Source organism: Somniosus microcephalus, chromosome 9, assembly GCF_052327205.1.
Source record: "Somniosus microcephalus isolate GS21.2 chromosome 9, FLI_Smic_1.0, whole genome shotgun sequence".
Taxonomy (NCBI): Eukaryota; Metazoa; Chordata; class Chondrichthyes; order Squaliformes; family Somniosidae; genus Somniosus; species Somniosus microcephalus.
The window spans coordinates 231,123,296-231,147,070 of NC_140995.1; the positions used below are offsets into that span (position 1 = coordinate 231,123,296).

The 23,775-nt window shown below is 47.9% G+C and overlaps 1 protein-coding gene across 4 annotated transcripts in view; it reads left to right on the forward strand.

Moving 5' to 3' along the window:
- Nucleotides 1-23,775, forward strand: part of coq8aa (coenzyme Q8A, genome duplicate a) — a 90,826-nt gene that overhangs the window by 13,223 nt on the left and 53,828 nt on the right. For 3 of the 4 annotated variants that reach the window (XM_085997994.1, XM_085997996.1, XM_085997997.1), the window contains 2 exons: nucleotides 11,292-11,358; nucleotides 18,815-18,889. In XM_085997994.1, the coding sequence (XP_085854120.1) occupies nucleotides 11,292-11,358; nucleotides 18,815-18,889 (142 nt within the window). The remainder of the gene's footprint in view (nucleotides 1-11,291; nucleotides 11,359-18,814; nucleotides 18,890-23,775) is intronic. The other variant, XM_085997995.1, reaches the window with a different exon arrangement.

A 23,775-nucleotide genomic window follows, 5' to 3' on the forward strand; every position in this document is an offset into this window, starting at 1 on the left:
AGGGATAGCATAAGATCCAAGGAGAGGACATATAAATTGGCCAGAAAAAGCAGCAAACCTGAGGATTGGGAGCCGTTTAGGATTCAGCAAAGGAGGACAAAGGGATTAATTAAGAGGGGGAAAATAGAATATGAGAGTAAGTTTTCAGGGAACATAAAAACTGACTGTAAAAGTTTCTATAGATATGTGAAGAGAAAAAGATCAGTTCAGCCAGGCGGAGGAGGATGAACTTGTTCTCACATTTAACAACTTCTCCTTTAACTCCACTCATTTCCTCCAAATCAAAGGTGTTGCCATGGGTACCCGCATGGGTCCTAGCTATGCCTGCCTTTTCGTGGGCTATGCGGAACAATCTTTGTTCCAGTCCTACTCGGGTCCCCTCCCTCACCACTTCTTCTGATACATTGATGACTGTATCAGTGCCGTTTCCTGCTCTCGTCCCGAACTTGACAATTTCATTCACTTTGCCTCCAATTTCCACCCTTCCCTCACCTTCACATGGTCCATCTCTGACTCTGACCCTTCCCTTCCTCGACTTCTCCGTCTCCATCTCTGGGGATAGGTTATCGACCAATATTCACTACAAGCCCACTGACTCCCACAGCTACCTGGGCTACACTTCCTCCCACCCCGCTTCCTGTAAGGACTCTATTCCATTCTCCCAGATTCTCCCAGTTTCTCCGTCTCCGCCATATCTGCTCCGACGATGCCACCTTCCACACCAGTGCTTCAGACATGTCTTCCTTTTTCCGCAACCGAGGATTCCCCTCTACCGTGATTGACACTGCCCTCGACCGGGTCAGTTCTATCTCCCGCACTTCTGCCCTCACCCCTGCCCCTCCCTCCCGGAACCACGATAGGGTTCCCCTTGTCCTCACCTTTCACCCCACCAGCCTCCACATTCAACGGATCATCCTCCGGCATTTCCGCTACCTCCAAAGTGATCCCACCACCAAACGTATCTTCCCCTCCCCTCCCCTTTCAGCATTCCGCAGGGACCGCTCCCTCCGAGACACCCTAGTCCACTCCTCTATCACCCCAAACAGCCCTTCCCCTTCGCCTGGCACCTTCCCGTGCAAGCGGAGATGTAGTAACACCTGCCCCTATACCTCCCCCCTTCCCACTGTCCAGGGCCCCAAACACCCCTTCCAGGTGAAACAGCGATTTACTTGTACTTCTTGCAATCTAGTATACTGTATTCGCTGCTCACGATGCGGTCTCCTCTACATTGGGGAGACCAAACGCAGATTGGGTGACCGCTTTGCGGAACACCTCCGTTCAGTCCGTAAGGGTGACCCCGAGCTTCCGGTCGCCTGTCATTTTAATTCACCGCTCCATTCCCACTTGGACCTCACCGTCCTTGGCTTCTTGTATTGTTCCACGGAAGCTCAACGTAAACTCGAGGAACAGCACCTCATCTTCCGATTAGGCACTCTGCAGCCTTCCGGACTCAATATCGAGTTCAACAATTTCAGATCATAACCTCGGCCCCTATTTCATTTTTTCTTGTAATTTTTCCACTCCTTTTTCCCCCCCCCTTTCCTTTTGTTTCGCTCTCACACCTGGCAGCTATCCCTTGCCCTGCCAGTACACTTTACACCTAATCTCAGCCTATTACCATCTCGTCTAGCTTCTAATACCTTTTATTGTCTCTTTTTTACTTCTTTTGTTTCTTTTATTCTTTTGTCCGATCGCAGCCCTGCCTCCGATCTATCTTTTCTTTCCAGTTTTGAAGAAGGGTTCGACCCGAAACGTCAACTCAAATTTCTGTCCACGGATGTTGCCTGACCTGCTGAGTTTTTCCAGCATTTTCTGTTGTTATTTCGGATTTCCAACAGCCGCAGTATTATGCTATCGTAAGAGATTAGCGTGCAAAGTTAAAGCACATGGGATTGGGGGTAAGGTAATGACTTGGATAGAGAACTGGTTGGCAGACAGGAAACAAAGAGTTGGAATAAATGGGTCTTTTTCCGAGTGGCAGGCAATGACTAGTGGGGTACTGCAGGGATCGGTGCTAGGACCCCAGCTATTCACAATATAAATGATCTAGACGAGGGAACTAGATGTAATATCTCCAAGTTTGCAGATGACACAAAGCTGGGTGGGCGTGTGTATGCTGTGAGGGGGATGCCGAGAAACTCCAGTATGATTCGGACAGGTTGGGTGATTGGGCAGATGCATTATAAAGTGGATAAATGCGAGGTTATCCACTTTGGTGGCAAAAACAGGAAGACAGATTATTATCTGAACGGCAATAGATTAGGAAAAGGGGAAGTTCAACGAGACCTGGGTGTCCTTGTGCACCAGTCGCTGAAGGTAGGTGCAGCAGGCGGTTAAGAAGGCAAATGGTATGTTGGCCTTCATAGCGAGAGGGTTCGAGTACAGGAGTAAGGATGTCTTGTTGCAGTTGTACAGGGCCTTGGTGAGACCACACCTCGAGTATTGTGTGCAGTTTTGGTCGCCTTATCTGAGGAAGGATGTTCTTGCCATCGAGGGAGTGCAGCGAAGATTCACCAGACTGATACCTGGGTTGGCAGGAATAACGTATGAGGAGAGATTGGGTCGATTGTGCTTATATTCGCTAGAGTTTAGAAGAATGAGAGGGGATCTCATTGAAACTTATAAAATTCTAACAGGACTAGACAGACTAGATGCAGGAAGGATGTTCCCGATGGCCGAGCAGTCCAGAACCACAGTCTAAGGATAAGGGGCAAGCCATTTAGGACAGAGATGAGGAGGAATTTCTTCACCCAGAGAGTGGTGAACCTGTGGAATTCTCTACCACAGAAGGCAGTTGAGGCCAGTTCATTAAATATATTCAAGAAGGAGTTGGATATATTTCTTAAGGCTAAAGGGATCAAGGGATATGGGGAGAAAGCAGGGTCAGGGTTCTGAATTTGGATGATCAGCCATGATCGCATTGAATGGCGGAACAGGCTCGAGGGGCCGAATGGCCTGCTCCTGCTCCTATGTTCTATGTTTCAATGAAAAGTACACGAACACATAAACACATACTTACAAACGCACACACCCTTACATAGGAACAGAGGCAGGCCATTCAGCCCCTCGTGCCTGTTACATAGGAACAGAGGCAGGCCATTCAGCCCCTCGTGCCTGTTACATAGGAACAGGAGCAGGCCATTCAGCCCCTTGTGCCTGTTTCATAGGAACAGGAGCAGACCATTCAGCCCCTTGTGCCTGTTACATAGGAACAGGAGCAGGCCATTCAGCCCCTTGTGTCTGTTACATAGGAACAGGAGCAGGCCATTCAGCCCCTTGTGTCTGTTACATAGGAACAGAAGCAGGCCATTCAGCCCCTCGTGCCTGTCCCGTCATTCAATTAGATCACAGATGATCTGTATCTTAACTCCCATCTAACCGCATTGGCTCCGTATCCTTTAATACCCTTGCCTAACAAAAATCTAGCAATGTCAGTTTTGAAATTTACAATTGAGCCCTCTCGGCACCAACAGCTTTTTGGAGCAGAGTTCCAGATTCCCATTACCCTGTGAGTAAAGAAGTGTGAATGGCCTGGCTCTAATTCTAAGGTTATGCCCCCTTGTTCTGGACTCTCCCACCAGCGGAAATAGTCTCTCTCGATCTACCCTGTCAACTCCTGTGATCATCTTAAACACCTCGATTAGATCACCTCTTAATCTTCTATACTCGAGGGGCTACAAGCTGAGTCTATGCCAGATGTCCGAACACTTTTTTTACCCCGGTATCCTACGGCAGCACGGTGGTATAGTGGTTAGCACTGTTGCCTCACAGCGCCAGGGACCCGGGTTCAAATCCGGCCTCGGGTGACTCTCTGTGTGGAGTTTGCACATTCTCCCCGTGTTTGCGTGGGTTTCCTTCGGGTTCTCCGGTTTCCTCCCACAGTCCAAAGATGTGCGGGTTAGGTTGATTGGCCATGACAAAAATTGGCCCTTAGTGTTAGGGGGGGATTAAATACGTGGGGTTACGGGGATAGGGCTTGTGTGGGATGGCTGTCGGTGTAGGGACCGGGTGCTAGGGTTTGAATGATCAGCCATGATCTCGTTGAATGGCGGAGCAGGCTCGAAGGGCCGAATGGCCTACTCCTGCTCCTAGTTTCTATGTTTCTACACATGCACACAGGGAAACAGCAGCACAGCCAAAAAAATGCACCGACCCAAAGACACACCTACACTCAGTGGCGGGGTGCCAGTGGTATCACCCCAGCTGTGAGCAGCCTGTTACAGTGCAGCACTGCGGGAATCCCGAGAGCACCGGGCTCCCAGCCCCTCTCCCCAAGCAGGATACTACAGCCTGAAAGAAAGAACTGTAGTAATTATTATAATGTAGGAAGCACAGCAAGCTCCCACAAACAGCAATGTGATAATGACCAGAAAATCTTTTTTTTTTAATGATGTTGGTTGAGGGATAAATATTGGCCAGGGCACCAGGGAGAACTCCCCTGCTCTTCTTCAAAATAGTGCCACAAGATCTTTTACATCTACCTGAGAGGGGCAGACGGGGCCTCGGTTTGACATCTTATCTGAAAGACGGCACCTCCGACAGTGCAGCACGCCCTCGGCACTGCACTGGGAGTGTCAGCCTGGATTTTGTGCTCAAGTCTCTGGAGTGGGACTTGAATCCGTGAGGTTGACTGGGAACGGGGAATTAACCAGACCACAGCAAATCCCCTTCTAAACCATCGGAGTCATTCCGATGGCTGGTTTTCCAGCTCGGATCATTACATTCCCCCAGTAAACTATTGCCATACTTTAAACAGTAGTGACTGGACTGCAAGTGTCCTTTTGGACTGCCTTCAGCACGGACCCTGTCAAAGGACTTTATAAGAAAAAAAAATCACCACCGGCTTTCCTTGCTATTTGTGGGAGCTTGCTGTGCGCAAATTAGCTGCCATGGTTCCTAGATTACAACCGTGGCTGCACTTCACTACATACTTCATTGGCTGTAAAGCGCTTTGGGACGTCCGAAGATCGTGAAAGGTGCTATAGAAATGCAAGTTTCCTTCTTTGGTGCTGTGACTCGGTACGTATTAAGAATAAGGCACAGGCCCAGTAACTAAGTAACTTGTTTTTGTGTGTGTGTTTTGAGAAGAGATTTGAATCCACGAAAGATTAACGAGTCTGGCACACTTGTTCTTGGGCCAGCTGGCATCCTTACTTCTCTCCGTTCTGTGTGCATGTTTTATCCGCTTGAATAGTGTTTACTTTGATCATGCACCATAAAAGACTGCTGACCTTGTTTCAGAAGGGGGACAAGGTTGGCCACTCTCCTGCACCCTCCCGGATTATCTTCTCTCCCTTTTATTGGTCGGTCAACAGGCCCATTTTGAGCACTTGAAGCTGCTGTCTGCAGCCAAACACTGCCCTATCGCCTTTGGGGGGTCGGAGGCTGAATTCAGCCTCTTCGCGGTCCGTCCTTCCTTTCTCACTGGGTGAGCGGGAGTTGGCGTGGGATAGGATACGGGCTGCAGAGTTTTGGATGAGCTGATTGGCAAATGGCAAGGCCCCACAAACAGGCACGCAGGAGATGTGTGGCGATGGTTGCCGTAACGCAAGGCATCATTCAGGTCACAGAGGTGATGCGGAGGAGACCAGTGAATCTGATCCCAAGTGTCGGGGAAAGTGAGACTTGCATTTATACAGCGCCTTTCACAACCTCAGGACGTTCCAATAGTTGCCGACCTCTCTCTCTCTCTCTCTCTCACCCAGTTACGGTCGGGACTGAGCACGTGTTCTTGGAGTCGGCCTCCTGGTAACACTCCCATCAGATATCGTCCAAAGACACCGAGTTTCCTCAACAGCTACATGACCATCTGTTATAGTGGGATTCGAAGCCACAGCCTTTGACTCCGAGGTGAAGGTGCCTTTAAATGAAGCAAGCTGATGCAGAGCCATTCATTACTCGCATAGCTACGACATAACTCCGAGCTGTGAGGTGTTATTTGTAGGGCTGCTACTTTATGCTGAATGAATAAGACAAATTCCATTTTTATTCTTTGGAATTCTGGGTGTTGGGATTGAATTCTGGGATTCTGCCAGTTGTTCAATGAAAGCTGGAGTTCTTTTTTAGAGCAGAGAAGGTTAAGGGGAGATTTAATAGAGGTGTTCAAAATCATGAAGGGTTTTGACAGAGTAAATAAGGAGAAACTGTTTCTACTGGCAGCAGGGTCGGTGACCAGAGGACACAGATTTAAGGTAATTGGCAAAAGAACCAGTGGAGAGATGAGAATTATTTTACACAGCGAGTTGTTGTGATCTGGAAAGCACCTGCCTGAAAGGGCAGTGGAAGCAAACTCAATACTAACTTGCAAAGGGGAATTGGATAAATACTTAAAGGGGAAAACATTTTCAGGGCTCTGGGGAAAGAGCAGGGGAGTGGGACTAATTGGATAGCTCCTTCAAAGAGCTGGCACAGGCACGGTGGGCCGAATGGCCTCCTTCTCTGCTGTAAGATTCTATGGAACCTACACTAGTCCCAAACCCGATCCCTTCTGTCAGAGGGGGCACGGCTGTGGCAGTCAGGATGGGGAGCTCCCAGACTGGGAGCTTCCTCCGCCATGGCTTGGGAAGCACCAGACAGCAGATACGGCAGCTGGAAAGGAGGCGTACTGGCCGGTGGAAGGGGGCCCATCAGGCCTGGACCCCCGACAAAAATGGCAGGAACCTAATAAATGTTCTCAGTGTATACCTGATAGCTTTCTAAAGGGGCCTGATCAGCCGTATAATTTCAACAACAAAAACTTGTATTTATAGAGCACCTTAAACGTGATAAAACGTCCCAAGGCGCTTCACATTACACAGAAGGTAGCTGGGGAGGGTGGCTGAAGCCAGGACACTGGGCTGATTCAGGAGATGGCCTAGATGCTGTGAGGGCCAGGCATTCAGGAAGGATGGGCCAAAGGGCCTTCTTCATCCAAACCCATCTTGCCATAGAAAGAACTTGGATTTATATCGCGCTTTTTCACAACCTCGGGACGTCCCGAAGCGCTTTACAGCCAATGAAGTACTTTTTTGAAGTGGAGTCACTGTTGTATTGTAGGAATTGTGTGTGCCAATTTGTGCACAGCAAGCTCCCACAAACAGCAATGTGATAATGACCAGATAATTTGTTTTTTTTTAGTGATGTTGGTTGAGGGATAAATATTGGCCAGGACCTCTGCTCTTCAAAATAGTGCCATGGGATCTTTTACGTCCACTTGAGAGGGCAGACGGGGCCTCGGTTTAATGTCTCATCCGAAAGGTGGAACCTCCGACAGTGCAGCACTCCCTCAGCACTGCACTGGAGGGTCAGCCTGGATTTTTGTGCTCAAGTCCCTGGAGTGGGACTTGAGCCCACGACCTTCTGACTCAGAGGTGAGAGTGTCACCCACTGAGCCATGGTGGCCTGAGAGAATGAGGAGTTTAAAACGCACCTCGGCTCCTGGTGATGATGTTAGTGAAGCAGCAGTGACCTTCGACCTCCCTTGTGTACTTACTCCCAAGAGATTCTTTGCTGAAAGCACGCTCCTGGCAGTTGTAGCGGGTAGCCCACAGCCTTGCTCCCATTACTAGACCTTATATGGAACGGAAAGGATTGATGCTCTGCAGAACTGAGGTGCCAAATCTTTTTAGAAATGAGTTTCTGTATTTGTGTCTGCACTGGGTCTGGCAAACAAGGACCTTTTTATAGGAGGAAAAATTATGTTGAGAATGAACTAAACGTTCTCTTGTCGACAGCTGGGATTATGGGATATGTTAGAAATGCATCAAGCGAATACTGTGGGTAAGTAAAGAAAAAAGACTTGCATTTCTATCGTACCTTTCACAATCTAAGGACTTCCCAACAGCAATGTGATAATGACCAGATCTTCTGTTTTTGTTAAGTGATGTTGGTTGAGGGATAAATGTTGGCCAGGACACCGGGAAGAACTCCCCTGCTCTTCTTTGAAGTAGTTCCCACAACCCTTGATCTTTTACATCCACCTGAGAGGGCAGATGGGGCCTCGGTTTACTGTCTCATCCGAAAGATGGCACCTCCGACAGTATAGCACTCCCTCAGCACTGTGTCAGCCCAGATTTTGTGCTCAAGTCCCTGGAGTGGGACTTGAACCCACAACCTTCTGACTCAGAGGCGCGAGTGCGAGCCACGGCTAGATGGACCGAAGATCTTCGCTTGCCTGAAGTCTTCATCCTGTGGGAACTGGAGCTGTCAGAATGAGCTCTCCCCTGTGTTACAGCATCTGCATACGGCCAGGGTTCCTAAATCAGCCGCTGTGAGGCGTCGGGACGCTTCCCTGTGGGGTGAGGAAGGGAGGAGGCTCTTTCTAACCTGCCAGATTCAGCAAACGTTACTAGGACCGGGACGTCTGGCTCCCCAGCTGTGTAAATCAAGTTGTGCAGACAGTTCTGGGGCCTCCATGTGCGTGCTGCAGCCATGTCCGCGGGGGTTGGGGTTCATTTTCACTTTTGCCATGGGCGGTGAACTGGCAGTTGTGGATCAGCTGGTTTGTTCAAATCCCTCCACGGCCTCACCCCTCCCTATCTCTGTAACCTCCTCCAGCCCTACAACCCTCCAAGATCTCTGCGCTCCTCCGATTCTGGCCTCTCGCCCATCTCCCGCTCCCTTCACCCCACCCATTGGCAGCCGTGCCTTCAGCTGCCAAGGCCCTACCCTCTGGAAGTAGGTTGGCACTTGGCCTGTGCTTGCCCAAGATGCAAACAATCATCCTGCCGGTTTGCTGTATTGAGGATCAATCAATCGCTCTCTTTAAATACGCTGTGACATATTTCTCCTCATGGTGTGGCCCACTTCCCACTAGAATATCTGATTGGGGGAGGAGGGGAGGAGAGAGGCAGGGACTCTGCATAACTCCCGCCTCTAAATCCCGCCAAGAAACTGTTTGTTTTGCAAGCCCCTGTAACACTGATGTTTGGCCTGTACACGTGTACACTTGTAATCCTATGCAGCGGTCTTTATGTGTATGATATGTACACACATGCCTATCAGTATTTGTCCAGTCACACATGGGCTCTCTGGAGGATGGGTAGTATTAAGCCATTGTGCTTAATCCTGGCAAATGAGAATTCCCAGGGCTTGGCACTGATGTTCTCTATTAATGGGGCACTCCGCTCCCGTAGGATGCTGTGTTTGTTGTTTGAAGTGGGAGCAGGCTTGAAGGGCCGAATGACCTACTCCTGCTCCTATTTCTTAAGTTCTTATGTTATGTTCAGGATGTCAACTGCGCTCCGTGGGTAGCACTCTCCCAGTCAGAAGGTTCAAGCACGCTCCAGGGATTTGATCATAAAATCTAGGCTGACACTCCAGTACCGTTTATGATTAGGCAGAGTAAACATGCTTTTATGAAAGGGAAATCGTGTTTGACAAATCTGTTAGAGGTTTTTGAAGATGTAACTAGTAGGTAACGGGGAATCCAGTGGATGTAGTGTATTTGGATTTTCAAAAAGCATTCGATAAGGGGTTACACAAGAGGTTATTGCACAAAATCAGGACTCATGGGATTAGTGGTAATATATTAGCATGGATTGAGGATTGATTAATGGACAGAAAACAGAGAGTAGGAATAAACGGGACATTTTTGGGTTGGCAGGCTGTAACTAGTGGGGTACCGCAAGGTTCAGTGCTTGGGCCTCAGCTATTCACAATCTACATCAATGACTTAGATGAGGGGACTGAGTGTAACGTATTCAAGTTTGCTGATGGGAAAGTAAGCTGTGAGGAGGATGCAAAGAGGCTGCAGAGAGGTATAGACAGGTTGACTGAGCGGGCAAGAACATGGCAAATGGAATACAATGTGGGGAAATGTGAAGTTAGCAACTTTGGTAGGAAAAACAAAAAAGCAGAATATTTTTTGAATGGTGAAAGACTGGGAAATGTTTGCATTCAGAGGGACCTAGCTGTCCTTGTACATTAATCACAGAAAGTTAACATGCAGGGACAGCAAGCAATTAGGAAAGCAAATGGTATATTAGCTTTTGTTATAAAGGGATTAGAGTATAAGAATAAAGAAGTCTTACTATTATACAGGCCACACCTGGATGATTGTGTACAGTTCTGGTCTCCTTACCTAAGGAAAGACAAACTTGCCTTGGAGTGCAACAAAGCTTCACTAGACTGGTTCCTGAGATGAGGGGATTGCCCTATGAGGAGAGATTGAGTAGACTAGGCCTATATTCCCTTGAGTTTAGAAGAATGAGAAGTGATCTCATTGAAACATATAGAATTCTTAAGGGGCTTGACAGGGTTAATGCTGGGGAAATGTTTCCCCTGACTGGGGAGCCTAGAACACGGGGTCACAGTCTCTGAATAAGGGGTTGGCCATTTAGGACTGAGATGAGGAGACATTTCTTCATTCAGAGGGTGGTGAATCTTTGGAATTCTCTACCCCAGAGGGCTGTGGAGGCTCAGTCGTTGAGTATATTCAAGACAGAGATCGATAGATTTTTGGAAACAAAGGGAATTAAGTGATAGTGCAGGAAAGTGGAGTTGAGGTAGAAGATCAGCCATGATCTTGTTGAATGGCGGAGCAGGCTTGAAGGGCCAAATGGCCTCCTCCAGCTCCTATTTCTTATATTCTTGTGTACTGAGGGAGTGCTGCAATGTCTGAGGTGGCATCTCTTGGATGAGATGTTAAACCGAGGCCCGTCTGCCCCCTCGGCTGGACGCAAAAGATCCTGCTGCACTATTCGAAGAAGAGCAGGGGAGTTCTCCCCGGTGTCCTGGCCAACATTTATATCTCAACCAACACCTAAAACAGATTGTCTGGTCATTCATCTATTTATCTCCTTGCTTTTTTGGGGGATCTTGCTGTGTGCAGATTGGTTGCTGCGTTTCCTACATTACAACAGTGACCACATTTCAAAAGTATTTTGTAGGCTGTGAAGTGCTTTGGGATGTCCTGAGGTTGTGAAAGATGCTGTATAAATGCAAGTTTTCTCTCTCTCTCTCTCTCTCTCTCTCTCTTCTCTCTTTCCCCCCCCTCTCTCTCTCCCCCCCCCCTCTCTCTCTCTCCCCCCCTCTCTCTCTCTCCCCCCCCCTCTCTCTCTCTCTCCCCCCCTCTCTCTCTCTCTCTCTCCCCCCCTCTCTCTCTCTCCCCCCTCTCTCTCTCTCTCTCTCTCTCTCTCTCTCTCTCTTCTCTCTTCCCCCCCTCTCTCTCTCTCTCTCTCTCTCTCTCTCTCTCTCCCTCTCTCCCCCCCCTCTCTCTCTCTCTCTCTCTCTCTCTCTCCTTTTCTCTCTCCCCCCTCTCCTCTCTCTCCCTTTCTCTGTGACCTCATTGTCTTTGTGTTTTATTTCTCTAGCTGAGCGAGCGGGCCCGTGAACGCAAAGTACCGTCCACTAGAATCGGTCGGCTGGCCAATTTTGGAGGTAATGTACTTGGAATATTTTCTGTTCCTTTTGTCACGTTGTGTCTATCGCTTGGTGTCCTGGTCACTGTCAGTTCAAGACAACAAATGGCAGCATTCTTGTGCAGCGGCCCTGTACGTAGCTGAGTGGGGAAGACGAGTGAGCCGATATTATTCCAGGTGAGTGTGTTCTTTTGTTGTTAACCCTCTTGAGCACATAATCTAGACACAAAAGGCATCAAGGGGTATGGGGGAGAGAGCGGGAATATGGTATTTAGCTAGAGGATCAGCCATGATCATATTGAATGGCGGAGCAGGCTCGAAGGGCAGAATGGCCTACTCCTGCTCCTATTTTTCTATGTTTCTAACCCTCTTGAATGCATAATTTAAGCCGGTCTTTACGATATTGAGGGAGTGCTGTGTTGTTTGAGGGTGGATGAGACGTTAAGCTGAGGCCTTGCCTTACCTGGTCAGGTGGATGTAAAGGCCCCCGCGATCTCTGTTGGGCAAAGTTCTGGATCCCAGTGAGGAAGCTGTTGGAGAAGTTGAGTTTGAAGTGATGGAAGGCGCGGATTGAAGGTTTTAGCAGTGGTAGAGCTGAGGTGGGGCGGAGATGACGGGGGGGCTATTTTGGTGGTGGAAGTAGGCAGTTTTAGTGACAGCTATAGGTAGGATCAGGGATGGAGAGACATAGAATCATAAAATAGAATCATAGAATGGTTACAGTACAGTAGGAGCCCATTCGGCCCGTCGAGCCCGTGCTGGCTCCCTGCAAGAGCACCTCAGCTAGTCCCACTCCCTCGCCCTTTCTCCGCAGCCCAGCAATTCTTTTTCCTTCAGCTACTTATCCATTTCCCTTTTGAAAGCCGTGATTGAATCTGCCTCCACCACCCTCTCAGGCAGTGCATTCCAGATCCTAACCACTCGCTGCGTAAAAAGGTTTTTCCTCCATTCACCTTTGGTTCTTCTGCCAATCACCTTAAATCTGTGTCCTCTGGTTCTCGACCCTTCCGCCAGTGGGAACAGTTTCTCTCTATCTACTCTGTCCAGACCCCATATGATTTTGAACACCTCTATCAAATCTCCTCTCAACCTTCTCTGTTCTAAGGAGAACAACCTCAGCTTCTCCAGTCTATCCACATAACTGAAGTCTCTCATCCCTGGAACCATTCTTGTAAATCTTTTCTGCACCCTCTCTAAGGCCTTCACATCCTTCCTAAAGTGCATTGCCCAGAATTGGACACAATACTCCAGTTGAGGCTGAACCAGTGTTTTATAAAGGTTCATCATAACTTCCTTGATGTTGTACTCTATGCCACTATTTATGAAGCCCAGGATCCCGTATGCTTTTTTAACCGCTTTCTCAACCTGACCTGCCACCTTCAACGATTTGTGCACATATACCCCAGGTCTCTCTGTTCCTGCACCCCCTTTAGAATTGTACCTTTAGTTTATATTGCCTCTCCTCATTCTTTCTACCAAAATGCATCACTTTGCACTTTTCTGCGTTAAATTTCATCTGCCACGTGTCCGCCCATTGCACCAGCCTGTCTATGTCCTCTTGAAGCCTATCACTGTCCTCCTCACTGTTCATTATACTTCCAAGTTTTGTCTCATCAGAAAATGTTGAAATTGTGCCCTGTACTCCCAAGTCTAAGTCATTAATATATATCAAGAAAAGCAGTGGTCCTAGTACCGACCCCTGGGGAACACCACTGTGTACCTTCCTCCAGTCCGAAAAACAACCGTTTACCACTACTCTCTGTTTCCTGCCACTTAGCCAATTCCGTATCCATGCTGCCACTGTCCCTTTTATTCCATGGGCTTCAACTTTGCTGGCAAGTTTATTATGTGGCACTTTATCAAACGCCTTTTACAAATCCGTGCTGGCTTTCCTTAATTAATCCACATTTGTCCAAGTGACCTGTTAATTTTGTTCCGGATTATCGCTTCTACCAGATTATAGTTTCTAAAAGCTTCCCCACTACTGAGGTTAAACTGACTGGCCTGCAGTTGCTGGGTTTATCCTTACACCCTTTTTTGAACAAGGGTGTAACATTTGCAATTCTCCAGTCCTCTGGCACCACCCCATATCTCAGGAGGATTGGAAGATTATGGCCAGTACCTCCGCGATTTCCACCCTCACCTACATTAAGTACAGAGACTCAGTTGTAGATTTCTCCGTGTTGCTGGGTTAGAATGTGTAGTTTCCCATGTTATTTCAGTGTTGGCGCATCTGCCATGGCATTGCTCATGGTGAGACCGACAATGTGTTGTTTTATAATGACAAGTGGTGTCACACCAGGTGATGGGCAATGTATTGTGCTGCCGATAAAGTGGAACTGTGCTTAAGTTAGTCTGTATCTTTTTGGGGCCACAAAGTCTAATTGCTGTAAGTAAACACAGCCTGAGGTCAGTCAGAGTTGCACAGAATTACGTAGAATATAACGCACAGAAACAGGCCATTCGGCCTAACCAATCCATGCTGGCGTGTATGCTCCACTCGCGCCTCCTCCCATCCTTCCTTATCTTACTCTATCAGCATAACCTTCTATTCCCTTCTCCCTTATTTTGCTTGTCTAGCCTCCCCTTAAATGCATCTATACTATTCGCTTCAACCACTCCCTGTTGTAGTGAGTTCCACATTCTCGCCACTCTCTGGGTAAAGAAGTTTCTTCTGAATTCCCTATTTGATTTTTTGGTGACTCTTTTATATTGATGGCCTCTAGTTTTGCTCTTCCCCACAAGTGGAAACACTCTATCAAAACCTTTCATAATTTTCAACACCTCTATTAGGTCACCCCTCAGCCTTCTCTTTTCAAGAGCAAAGAGACCCAGCCTGTTCACCCTTTCCTGATTGCTGTAAGCTGAGGCCAGTCAGAGTTTAATTGCTGTTGGGTGGGAGATGTTTGCAGAATGGCAGATGCTTGTAAAATTCTGTCTCCAGGCCAGAATAAAAACAATGAAATGTCTGGCTTTCTGGCTTTGTTTTTATATACTTTGACACTTGGAATGTGATGTCTAAATTATGTGGAGGCATGCAAATCTCTTTTATTTATAGATATTTATTACTTGACTGTCATTCCTTGCTAAGGTCCCCCGGGCCAAACTTTTAACAGTGCCTGGGGCCTTGTGTAGATGGGTGATCTCTCTCAACAGGCAACATGAGAGCGGCCCTGGGGGGTACAGCCTTCCGACTATCTGTCCGCCCGAGTGGCTGGGCCCAGCCTCGGCTTAGCAGCTCTCTGCGGGTAGTGCGGTTTGGGTCGGAAACCTGCGATGGGGGTGTTAGCCCACGGTCCTCCCCATCCATGTGTACATCTGGGATTTTACCATGGAATTACAGAATATTCCAGCACAGATGGAGGCCATTTGGCCCATCGAACTTGAGCCATTCCATCTTGGGAATTTACCTCGGTCACCGTGTCATGTGAACTTCCGTCCGTTAACGCAGCTCCATGCGGTCCCGTGAAATCTAACTTGTCAAAATGCCAACACAGAGAGGCTGTTCAGCCCATTGCGTCTGTTGTCGTGCTGGCTCCATGTCAGAGTTATCTACCCTGTTCCCATTTCCCTGCCTTTTCCCCGTACCCTTTACTTTTTTACAAGTGTTCATCGAATTATCTGACTGTGTCTCAGCAGCCTCTAGTGGTAATGCATCCCATATATTCTAATAATCTGTTAAAAAATATTATTTTCGTCTCCCCCCTTTTATGCTTCGAGTGCTAATCCTAAATCGATGCCTCTTGTTACCGATTCATCGACCGGTGAAAAGAACCGTTTGCTATTTACCATCTCAAAGATCTGAGCCGTCTCTGCTGCAGTAAATACAGCCCATGGTCTCTGTCAGAACCATAGGCGCCATTGGAGGCCAAATGCAATCATATAGAATCGTACATTCCTACATTACAACAGTGACTGCACGTCAAAAGTACTTCATTGGCTGTAAAACACTTTGGGACATAGTGAGGCCGTGAAAGGCGGTGTAGAAATGCCTGTCTTTCTGTCTGAGCACAGAAGGAGGCCATTCTGCCCATCGTGACGGTGTCGGCTCATTGAAGAGCTATCCTAATTTTCCCACTCCCCTGCTCTTTCCCCATAGCCCTGCAAATTTTTACTTTTTAAGTATTTATCCTATTCCATTTTGAAAGTTGCTATTGAATCTGCTTACATCACCCTTTCAGGAAGTGCGTTCCAGATCATAACAACTCGCTGAGTAAAAAAAAAAAAAAAAATTATTCATCTCATCTCCTCTCTGGCTCTTTTGCCACTTATCTTAAATCTGTGTCCTCTGGTTACCGACCCTACCACTGGGAACCGTTTCTCCTTATTTATTCTACCGAAGCCCTTCATAGTTTTGAACACCTCTCTTAAATCTCCGGCAGTTATGTCAGCAACTGAATTGACCTTGGTTGGGGGAGAAGCATTGCACAGCGTGTGGGAGGTGTCAGCCAAGGGGCAGAGAGGTGTCGATGTGCGTGTGTCTCGCAGCAGCTGGGAACTGGTATGGTCGATTTAGGGGTGTTCAGTTCAAGGGGCGTGTCAGGCAGGAGTTGGCCTGTTCAGCAGGTCCAGGCCTAGCCAGGGACCTTCATTTAAAGCCTGCACCGATATAGGCACCGCCCGGTGTGCTACAGTATCCAGTGTATTTTAGTCTTGATTACCTTGCTCGCAATATCATTTGTTATCCTTCGGGAGTACTAACTTATCGCTGGAGTACAATCTGGTGATAGCGAATGGGCCGCCTATTTTACACCTCGCCGATTGACTGCAAAGGAAAATATAAGCGGGTGAGCTGTAAAATGGACTGTCATTTTGCTATCTCTCAATCTTTGCCTGGCGATAATAGTTACAATTACCCCTATGAGTGAGGAACCTCTGTGACAAATGGGTGGGGGGGGGGGGGGTTCCTGTCTTGATTTCATACAGTTTTTTAAATAGCTGCAGTTAAAATTGATAACTATTCTCTCTGAATATGGAGCCACTAGAGGAATCTATTATAAGTGGCAAAATCCAGTCGGGGGGGAGAAACGTAAAGAGGAATCAGCAAATTCCAGACCATAACACTGCGCCTCACTGGGTGTGAAATCTGTTGTTTCCCCAGTCTCTACTTGAAGAGAATTGGCGGTAATATGGCGGAGGTCCCTGGGGCATAGATCAACCTGCTAGCTTTAACTCCTGCTTCAAAGCATTCGAACTCTGCGAGCAGCCTGGATTGGGCATCGTCCCACAGCAACATCCCATCTCAACTCAACTGTTTCATTTAAAAGTTTGCAGCGTGTCCAGTCTGCAAGAAACACGGGAGGTGGGGGGGGAGTTAGAATGGTCAGCTTGAAGTCAAATGGTAAAGAAAATCCGTTGGCGTGTAAAACGGGCGTCCGATTTGTGATCGCCCGCTTTTGTGCTGTTGCCGAAAACCAGTTTCATTCCCACTGTCCTAAAAAGTGTATATTAATGCTTTGTGGATTGATTTGTCGTTTTATTGTTTTTATGTGTCGTATCGTGCTGCGTTTTGTTTGGCTTCTGTCTATAAATCCGACCCGGTAGTTTAGCCTGTACATATTCGTCGGGCGATATTATTCTTCACTTTCGTGGGCATCCCATGTAATCGTCAGTGAGTGCTGTGCTATGATTAGGGGCTGATTGTTAAACCTGGGAAAGCAAGCGGTGAATAAAAATACAGGGTTCGATTCAAATGGGCCTGCTTGCGGAAACTGTTGGCCAGCCAGGAGCACGAGACCATTCGGGGGGTGGGAGCGCGGGCGAGCTGTAGGGAAAGCCTCGACAACCTGTTCCAAATTTGCTAATGTAACCTCACTATTCAAAAAAAGTGGTAGAGATAAAACGGGGAATTATAGACCGGTAAGCCTGACATCAGTAGTGGGGAAAATGCTAGTGTCCATTATAAAAGATGTAATAGCAGAGCACTTGGAAAACAGTGACAGGATCGGACAAAGTCAACATGGATTTACAAAAGGTAAATCGTGCTTGACTAATCTACTGGAATTTTTTGAGGATGTAACTGGTAGAATAGATAAGGGAGAACCAGTGGATGTGGTGTATTTGGACTTTCAGAAGGCTTTCGATAAGGTCCCGCATAAGAGATTAGCGTGTAAAGTTAAGGCACATGGGATTGGGGGTAAGGTACTGTCTTGGATAGAGAACTGGTTGGCAGACAGGAAGCAAAGAGTTGGAATGAATGGGTCTTTTTCCGAGTGGCATGCAGTGACTAGTGGGGTACCGCAGGGATCGGTGCTGGGACCCCAGCTATTCACAATATATATTAATGATCTAGACGAGGGAACTAGATGTAATATCTCCAAGTTTGCAGATGACACAAAGCTGGGTGGGCGTGTGTGCTGCGAGGAGGAAGCAGAGAAACTCCAGTATGATTTGGACAAGTTGGGTGATTGGGCAGATGCAGTATAATGTGGATAAATGCGAGGTTATCCACTTTGGTGGCAAAAACAGGAAAGCAGATTATTATCTGAACGGCAATAGATTGGGAAACGGGGAAGTGAAACGAGACCTGGGTGTCCTTGTACACCAGTCGCTGAAGGTAAGCATGCAGGTGCAGCAGGCGGTTAAGAAGGCAAATGGTATGTTGGCCTTCATAGCGAGAGGATTCGAGTACAGGAACAAGGATGTCTTGCTGCAGTTGTACAGGGCCTTGGTGAGACCACACCTTGAGTATTGTGTGCAGTTTTGGTCGCCTTATCTGAGGAAGGATGTTCTTGGCATGGAGGGAGTGCAGCGAAGATTCACCAGGCTGATACCTGGGATGGCGGGGGCGTCCAGAACCAGGGGCCATAGTCTAAGGATAAGGGGTAAGCCATTTAGGACAGAGATAAGGAGAAATTTCTTCAGCCAGATTGTGGTGAACCTGTGGAATTCTCTACCACAGAAGGCGGTGGAGGCCAATTCATTAAATATATTCAAGAAGGAGTTAGATATATTTCTTGAGGCTAAAGGGATCAAGGGATATGGGGAGAAGGCAGGGACAGGTTACTGAATTTGGCTGATCAGCCATGATCTCATTAAATGGCGGAACAGGCTCGAGGGGCTGAATGGCCTGCTCCTATCTTCTATGTTTCTATGCTTTCTACTAATTTCCATTTATGGTCTCTGGTTCTGTCTTCTTCCAGGCTGTCACTCCAGTGCAGTATTGCGGGAGTGCTGCACTGTTGGAGGTGCCGTCTATCGGAGGAGACGTTAAAGCCCAGGCCCTGTCTGCCCCCTCAGCTGTTCATCATAAAAGATCCCGCGGCATTATTCGATCAACATCCAGGCTGACGGTGCAGCACTGAGGGAGGTCGCTTTGTGCTGAAGTCAGCGCTGCCACACTTTCCCAATGAGACACCGTTGGGGAGCTGTGGCTGGGGATTGATTTAGTTCCCCAATAATCTCGTGTCGATGGGCGGGGGTGAAGGTGGGCTTCCTCACCGATCGCTCACTTCTTCTCGCTTCTCTTTGAACAGGTTTGGCTGTTGGTCTTGGAATCGGAGCTTTGGCAGAAGTTGCCAAAAAAAGCTGGAAATCTGAGGAGCGCGAGGGTAAGCAATAGCATGTTTATTGTTTAAGGCAGCGTGATCCCAGGAGAGCGGCTCTTGATCGCGGACCTGCAGTCTGGGTCCGTCGCACTGCTCTGTTCATCGGTGTTGCCACTGGTGACTGAACAATCTTACTCGGTAGGCAGAGACTGATGGCATTGGGTTGGGACCCACACAAAGAGGTTGTTTCTACTGGTTGGGTAACCAGAGGGCACAGAGCCAGGATTATCATTGCGAGAATGAATGGGGAAGTTGGAAGCAATTCTTCTCTCACACAGAGTTATTGTAACAGGGAATGCATTATCACAAGTGGCTATTAAGACAGGCAATGTAACATCATTTAAAAGGGAATTGGATAAGTATCTGAAAAGCAGGGATATTAAAGGTTATGGGGTGGGGGGAGAACAGGGATGTGCGATTACAGAGAATACAGCACCAGTTAAAAATCTAAAACATACACATGGACTGACTGACTGGCCTCCTGTATCGTAATTTCTGTGATTTACAGGAGTGGCGGAGAGTGTGTCAGTATTTACAGGGGGTCCCTGGGAGTGTCCCAGTATTTACAGGGGGTCCCCGGGAGTGTCCCAGTATTTACAGGGGGTCACTGGGAGTGTGTCAGTATTTACAGGGGGTCCCCGGGAGTGTGTCAATATTTACAGGGTGTCCCTGGAAGTGTCTCAGTATTTACAGGGGGTCCCGGGAGTGTGTCAGTATTTACAGGGGGTCCCGGGGAGTGTGTCAGCATTTACAGGGAGGTCCTGGGAGTGTGTCGGTATTTACAGGGGGTCCCTGGGAGCGTGTCAGTATTTACAGGGATCCCGGGGCGTGTGTCAGTATTTTCAGGGTGTCCCCGGAAGTGTCAGTATATACAGGGGGTCCCCGGGAGCGTGTCAGTATATACAGGGGGTCCCCGGGAGTGTGTCAGTATTTATAGGGGGTCCCTGGCAGTGTGTCAGTATTTATAGGGGGTCCCTGGCAGTGTGTCAGTATTTACAGGGGGTCCCCGGGAGTGTGTCAGTATTTATAGGGGGTCCCTGGCAGTGTGTCAGTATTTACAGGGGGTCCCCGGGAGTGTGTCGGTATTTACAGGGGGTCCCCGGGAGCGTGTCAGTATATACAGGGGGTCCCTGGCAGTGTGTCAGTATTTATAGGGGGTCCCCGGGAGTGTGTCAGTATTTGCAGGGGGTTCCTGGGAGTGTGTCAGTATTTGCAGGGGGTTCCTGGGAGTGTGTCAGTATTTATAGGGGGTCCCCGGGAGTGTGTCAGTATTTACAGAGTGTCCCCGGGAGTGTCTCAGTATTTGCAGGCGGTCTCTGAGATTAAGTTAACACATTCTTCAACTAGCATCCAAAAGATAGATTAACTGGTAATTCATTACATTGCTATTTGAGGGGTCTTTCTGTGTTTAGATGGAGTAAATGAAGGGAATCTGTTTTCAGTGGCTGAAGGGTCGATAGAGAGGGCACAGATTTAAGGTGATTGGCAGAAGAACCAGAGACGACATAAGGAAAAACTTTTTTACACAACGAGTGGTTAGGATTTGGAATGCGCTGCCTGATAGGGTGGTGGAGGCAGATTCAATAGTAGCCTTCAAAAGGGAATTGGATAAATACCTGAAGGAGAAAAAAATTGCAGGGATATGGGGAAAGAGCGGGGGAGTGGGACTGACTGGATTGCTCTTCGAAAGAGCTGGCGCAGACTGGATGGGCCGAATGGCCTCCTTCTGTGCTGTACTCTTCTATGATTCTATGTTTCTATGATAAAATGGTCACTGCATTTCCTAATACTTCAGAAGCAATTACTTGTACCTGAAATGCTTTGAGATGTTTGAGACATGTGATAAGGTGCAATTTTTTAATATTTGGTTTTATTTATTAAGGTTTGATGAGATATATATATATATCTATCTATCTATCTGGCATGCAACCTTCATACTCCAGATATCATACTTTGTATGACCCTTTGAGCACAATACTTTGAAAACAATCCTTAAAATAAACCTGGGGACTCATCTTCGATGGTGACAGGACAAGTTGATGAGGCTGTTTTTTTAAAAAAGCATACGGGATCCTGGGTGTTATAAATAGAGGCGTAGGGTACAAAAGCAAGGAAGTTATGCTAAACCTTTTATAAATCATTGGTTAGGTCTTAGCTGGAGTATTGTGTCCAACACTATAGGAAGGATGTCCAGGCCTTGGAGAGGCTGCAAAGGAGATTTACTGGGATGATACCAGGGATGAGGGGCTTCAGCTATGTGGAGAAGCTGGGGTTGTTCTCCTTCGAGTAGAGAATCCAGTCACTGACCTGCAGCCTGAAATTTATAAGCAGTTGCAACTGGCCCCTCGATGAACCTCAGCATTTTATAAAGACCAACGTGTACCTATTTAGAGCAGTGGGATTAAAGATTAGCATTCCATCACCCATGTGTCTGGACCCCAGACTCTACTGGAGCAACGCTGTGGGAGACCAGCTGAAATCTAGAAGTTGTTGTGTACAGTATGTACATATTCTGCTGTGGGGGTTCATCCATCGGTTTATGTCTCCAACCTTGGGAGAGGGGGAGGGGAGGGGAGAAAGTGAAGCAAGCAGCCATGATCGGGGTGAGGTGACAATGGGTGTGTATATATAGACGACGACTCTCCATTTGACCTCTGGCGCAATCGGTAACCGGAACACTATTTATTGTCAAAAGTTGGATCACCTTACCAAAACACAAACCCATTTAGAAAGCTCTTGCTCTCTATTCTCCTTGCTCCCGCTCTTGGTTGTTTCGATCCTTTATTTTAAAGAAAGAAAGAAAGAATTTGCCTTTATCGAGCACCTTGCCGCTCCTTGGTAGCGTCTCGCAGACAGTGAATTGCTTTGAAGGGCAGTAACTGCTGTCGGGTAGGGAGCCTGTGGTGCACAGCAAGATCCCTTAAACAGCATTGAGATGAATGGCCGGTTAATCTGCGCTTTGGGTGATGTTGGTTGAGGGAGGAATGTGGCCTAGGACCCCCCTCCCTCCTCCACCCACTCTTCACTGAATAGCACCACCAGAACAGGCGGTCTGGGCCTCGGTTTAATGTCTCATCCAAACGGCGGAATTTGAATTGTTGCTTTGACGTACTTTTCGAGGCTGTGGGGTTCTGAGCAATGGTTTTTTTTGCCCCTTTATGCCAAGTTTCTTTATTCTTGACACACCAGCCACCGGACTTGAGGGTGATGTCTGAGTCTGGACCCTCCACCTGCCATGTGATGAAAGGTGGGAGCCTGGGTCCACGCTGGGGGATGGAGCGCCGATTCCTTTGGCTGCAGCAGGTTGGGTGATTTTGCCGGTGTGGTACATTGAAGGGGAAAATCTTTCCACACAGTGGGTTATTAGAACAGGGAATGCTTTACCGCGAATGCCTACTGGACATCCCAAAGCACTTCACAGCAAATGAAGTACCTTTTGAAGTGTGATCACGGTTGTAACGTAGGAAACGCGACAGCCCATAACGATCAGATAATCTGTTTTAATGATGTTGGTTGAGGGATAAATATTGGCCAGGGAGAACCTCCCTGCTGTTCTTCCAATAGTGCCACGGGATCTTTTATGTCAACCTGAGCATGCAGGTCACATCTGAAAGACAGCACTCCCTCAGCACTGCACTGGAGTGTCGGCCTGGATTTTTGTGCTCAAATCTCTGGAGTGGGACTTGAACCCATGACCTTCTGACTCCGAGGCGAGAGTGCGACCACACTGAGCCATGGCTGACACTAATGGGATGAGAACAGACTGCTCCGGTTAAAGAACCATTACCAGTACAGACTCGATGGGCCAATTGGCCTCCTTCGCTGCTGTCATTACTATGATCCTTGTGTACAGCAATGGCCCCACACTCAGGGGTTGGCTGAGAGGTATCTTGAGGTCTAGTAGACATGGTTATGATGTGGCTACACCACAGCCAGTGATTTACGATGAGCGATTAAACCAAACTCTGTTTTCTTTTTGGTGCGTTGGTTCCAGGGATCACCTTGGGGTTTTATTTTGGAACCCATTCCCATCCCATCTGTTTATAATGAGGTTCGCTGACTTAACTGTGACTGAATTAGTCACACTCTGTTTCTAATCACAGGGGATTCTGCGATTTCTACTGGTGTTTTCGGGATCCCATGCCGTGATACTGCCCAGTTTTCCATGAAAACTGTAAATCTGTGACTTTGGTCATGACCCGAGCTGTGTCAGGTTATCGTGCATGGAGTGGCCTGCAGTGAACCTGGGGCACTGATTGGTGTGGTTGGAGTTCTGGTGTGGGACCTGATCAATTGGAATGGTTCTGGGCCTGAACGTGTTTGATTTTTTTTTTGGGTGAATTGTTTGTTTGAGTCTGCGAGCTGGCTGAGAGTTCGTACCCTGACCAGATTATAAGAAGCCTCCTCACTCGCTGAGGTAAATGTCCAAAAGAGAAAAGAAATTCTCATCCTTGTGTTTAAATCCGCTCCCCCCCTCGCTATCTCTGTAGCCTCTTCCCCACACACACACCCTCCCCCCCAAAACTCTCTGTTCCTCTGATTCCAATTTCTTGGGGATCTCTCGCTCCCTTCCCACCACCATTGGCGGCCGTGCCTTCAACCATCTAGGCTTCACGCGCTTGGAATTCCCTCCATAAACCTCTCCACCTCCCTCTGTTCCTTTTAAGACGCTCCTTAAAACCCACCTCTAAGACCGAGCTTTGCTCACACTCCCCCCCACCCCACCCTCCGTCCCTCTAATATCGCCTTCTTTGGCTGCCCAGTATTGTTTTCTACATTAAAGGTAAGTTGCGGTTGAAATTTGCCACCTCGTTTTGAACAGATTAACCGATTTTTCCCTGCCCGACACTCTTTTCTTTGCAAGCCCTTCCCTCCGTCTTGCGATCTTC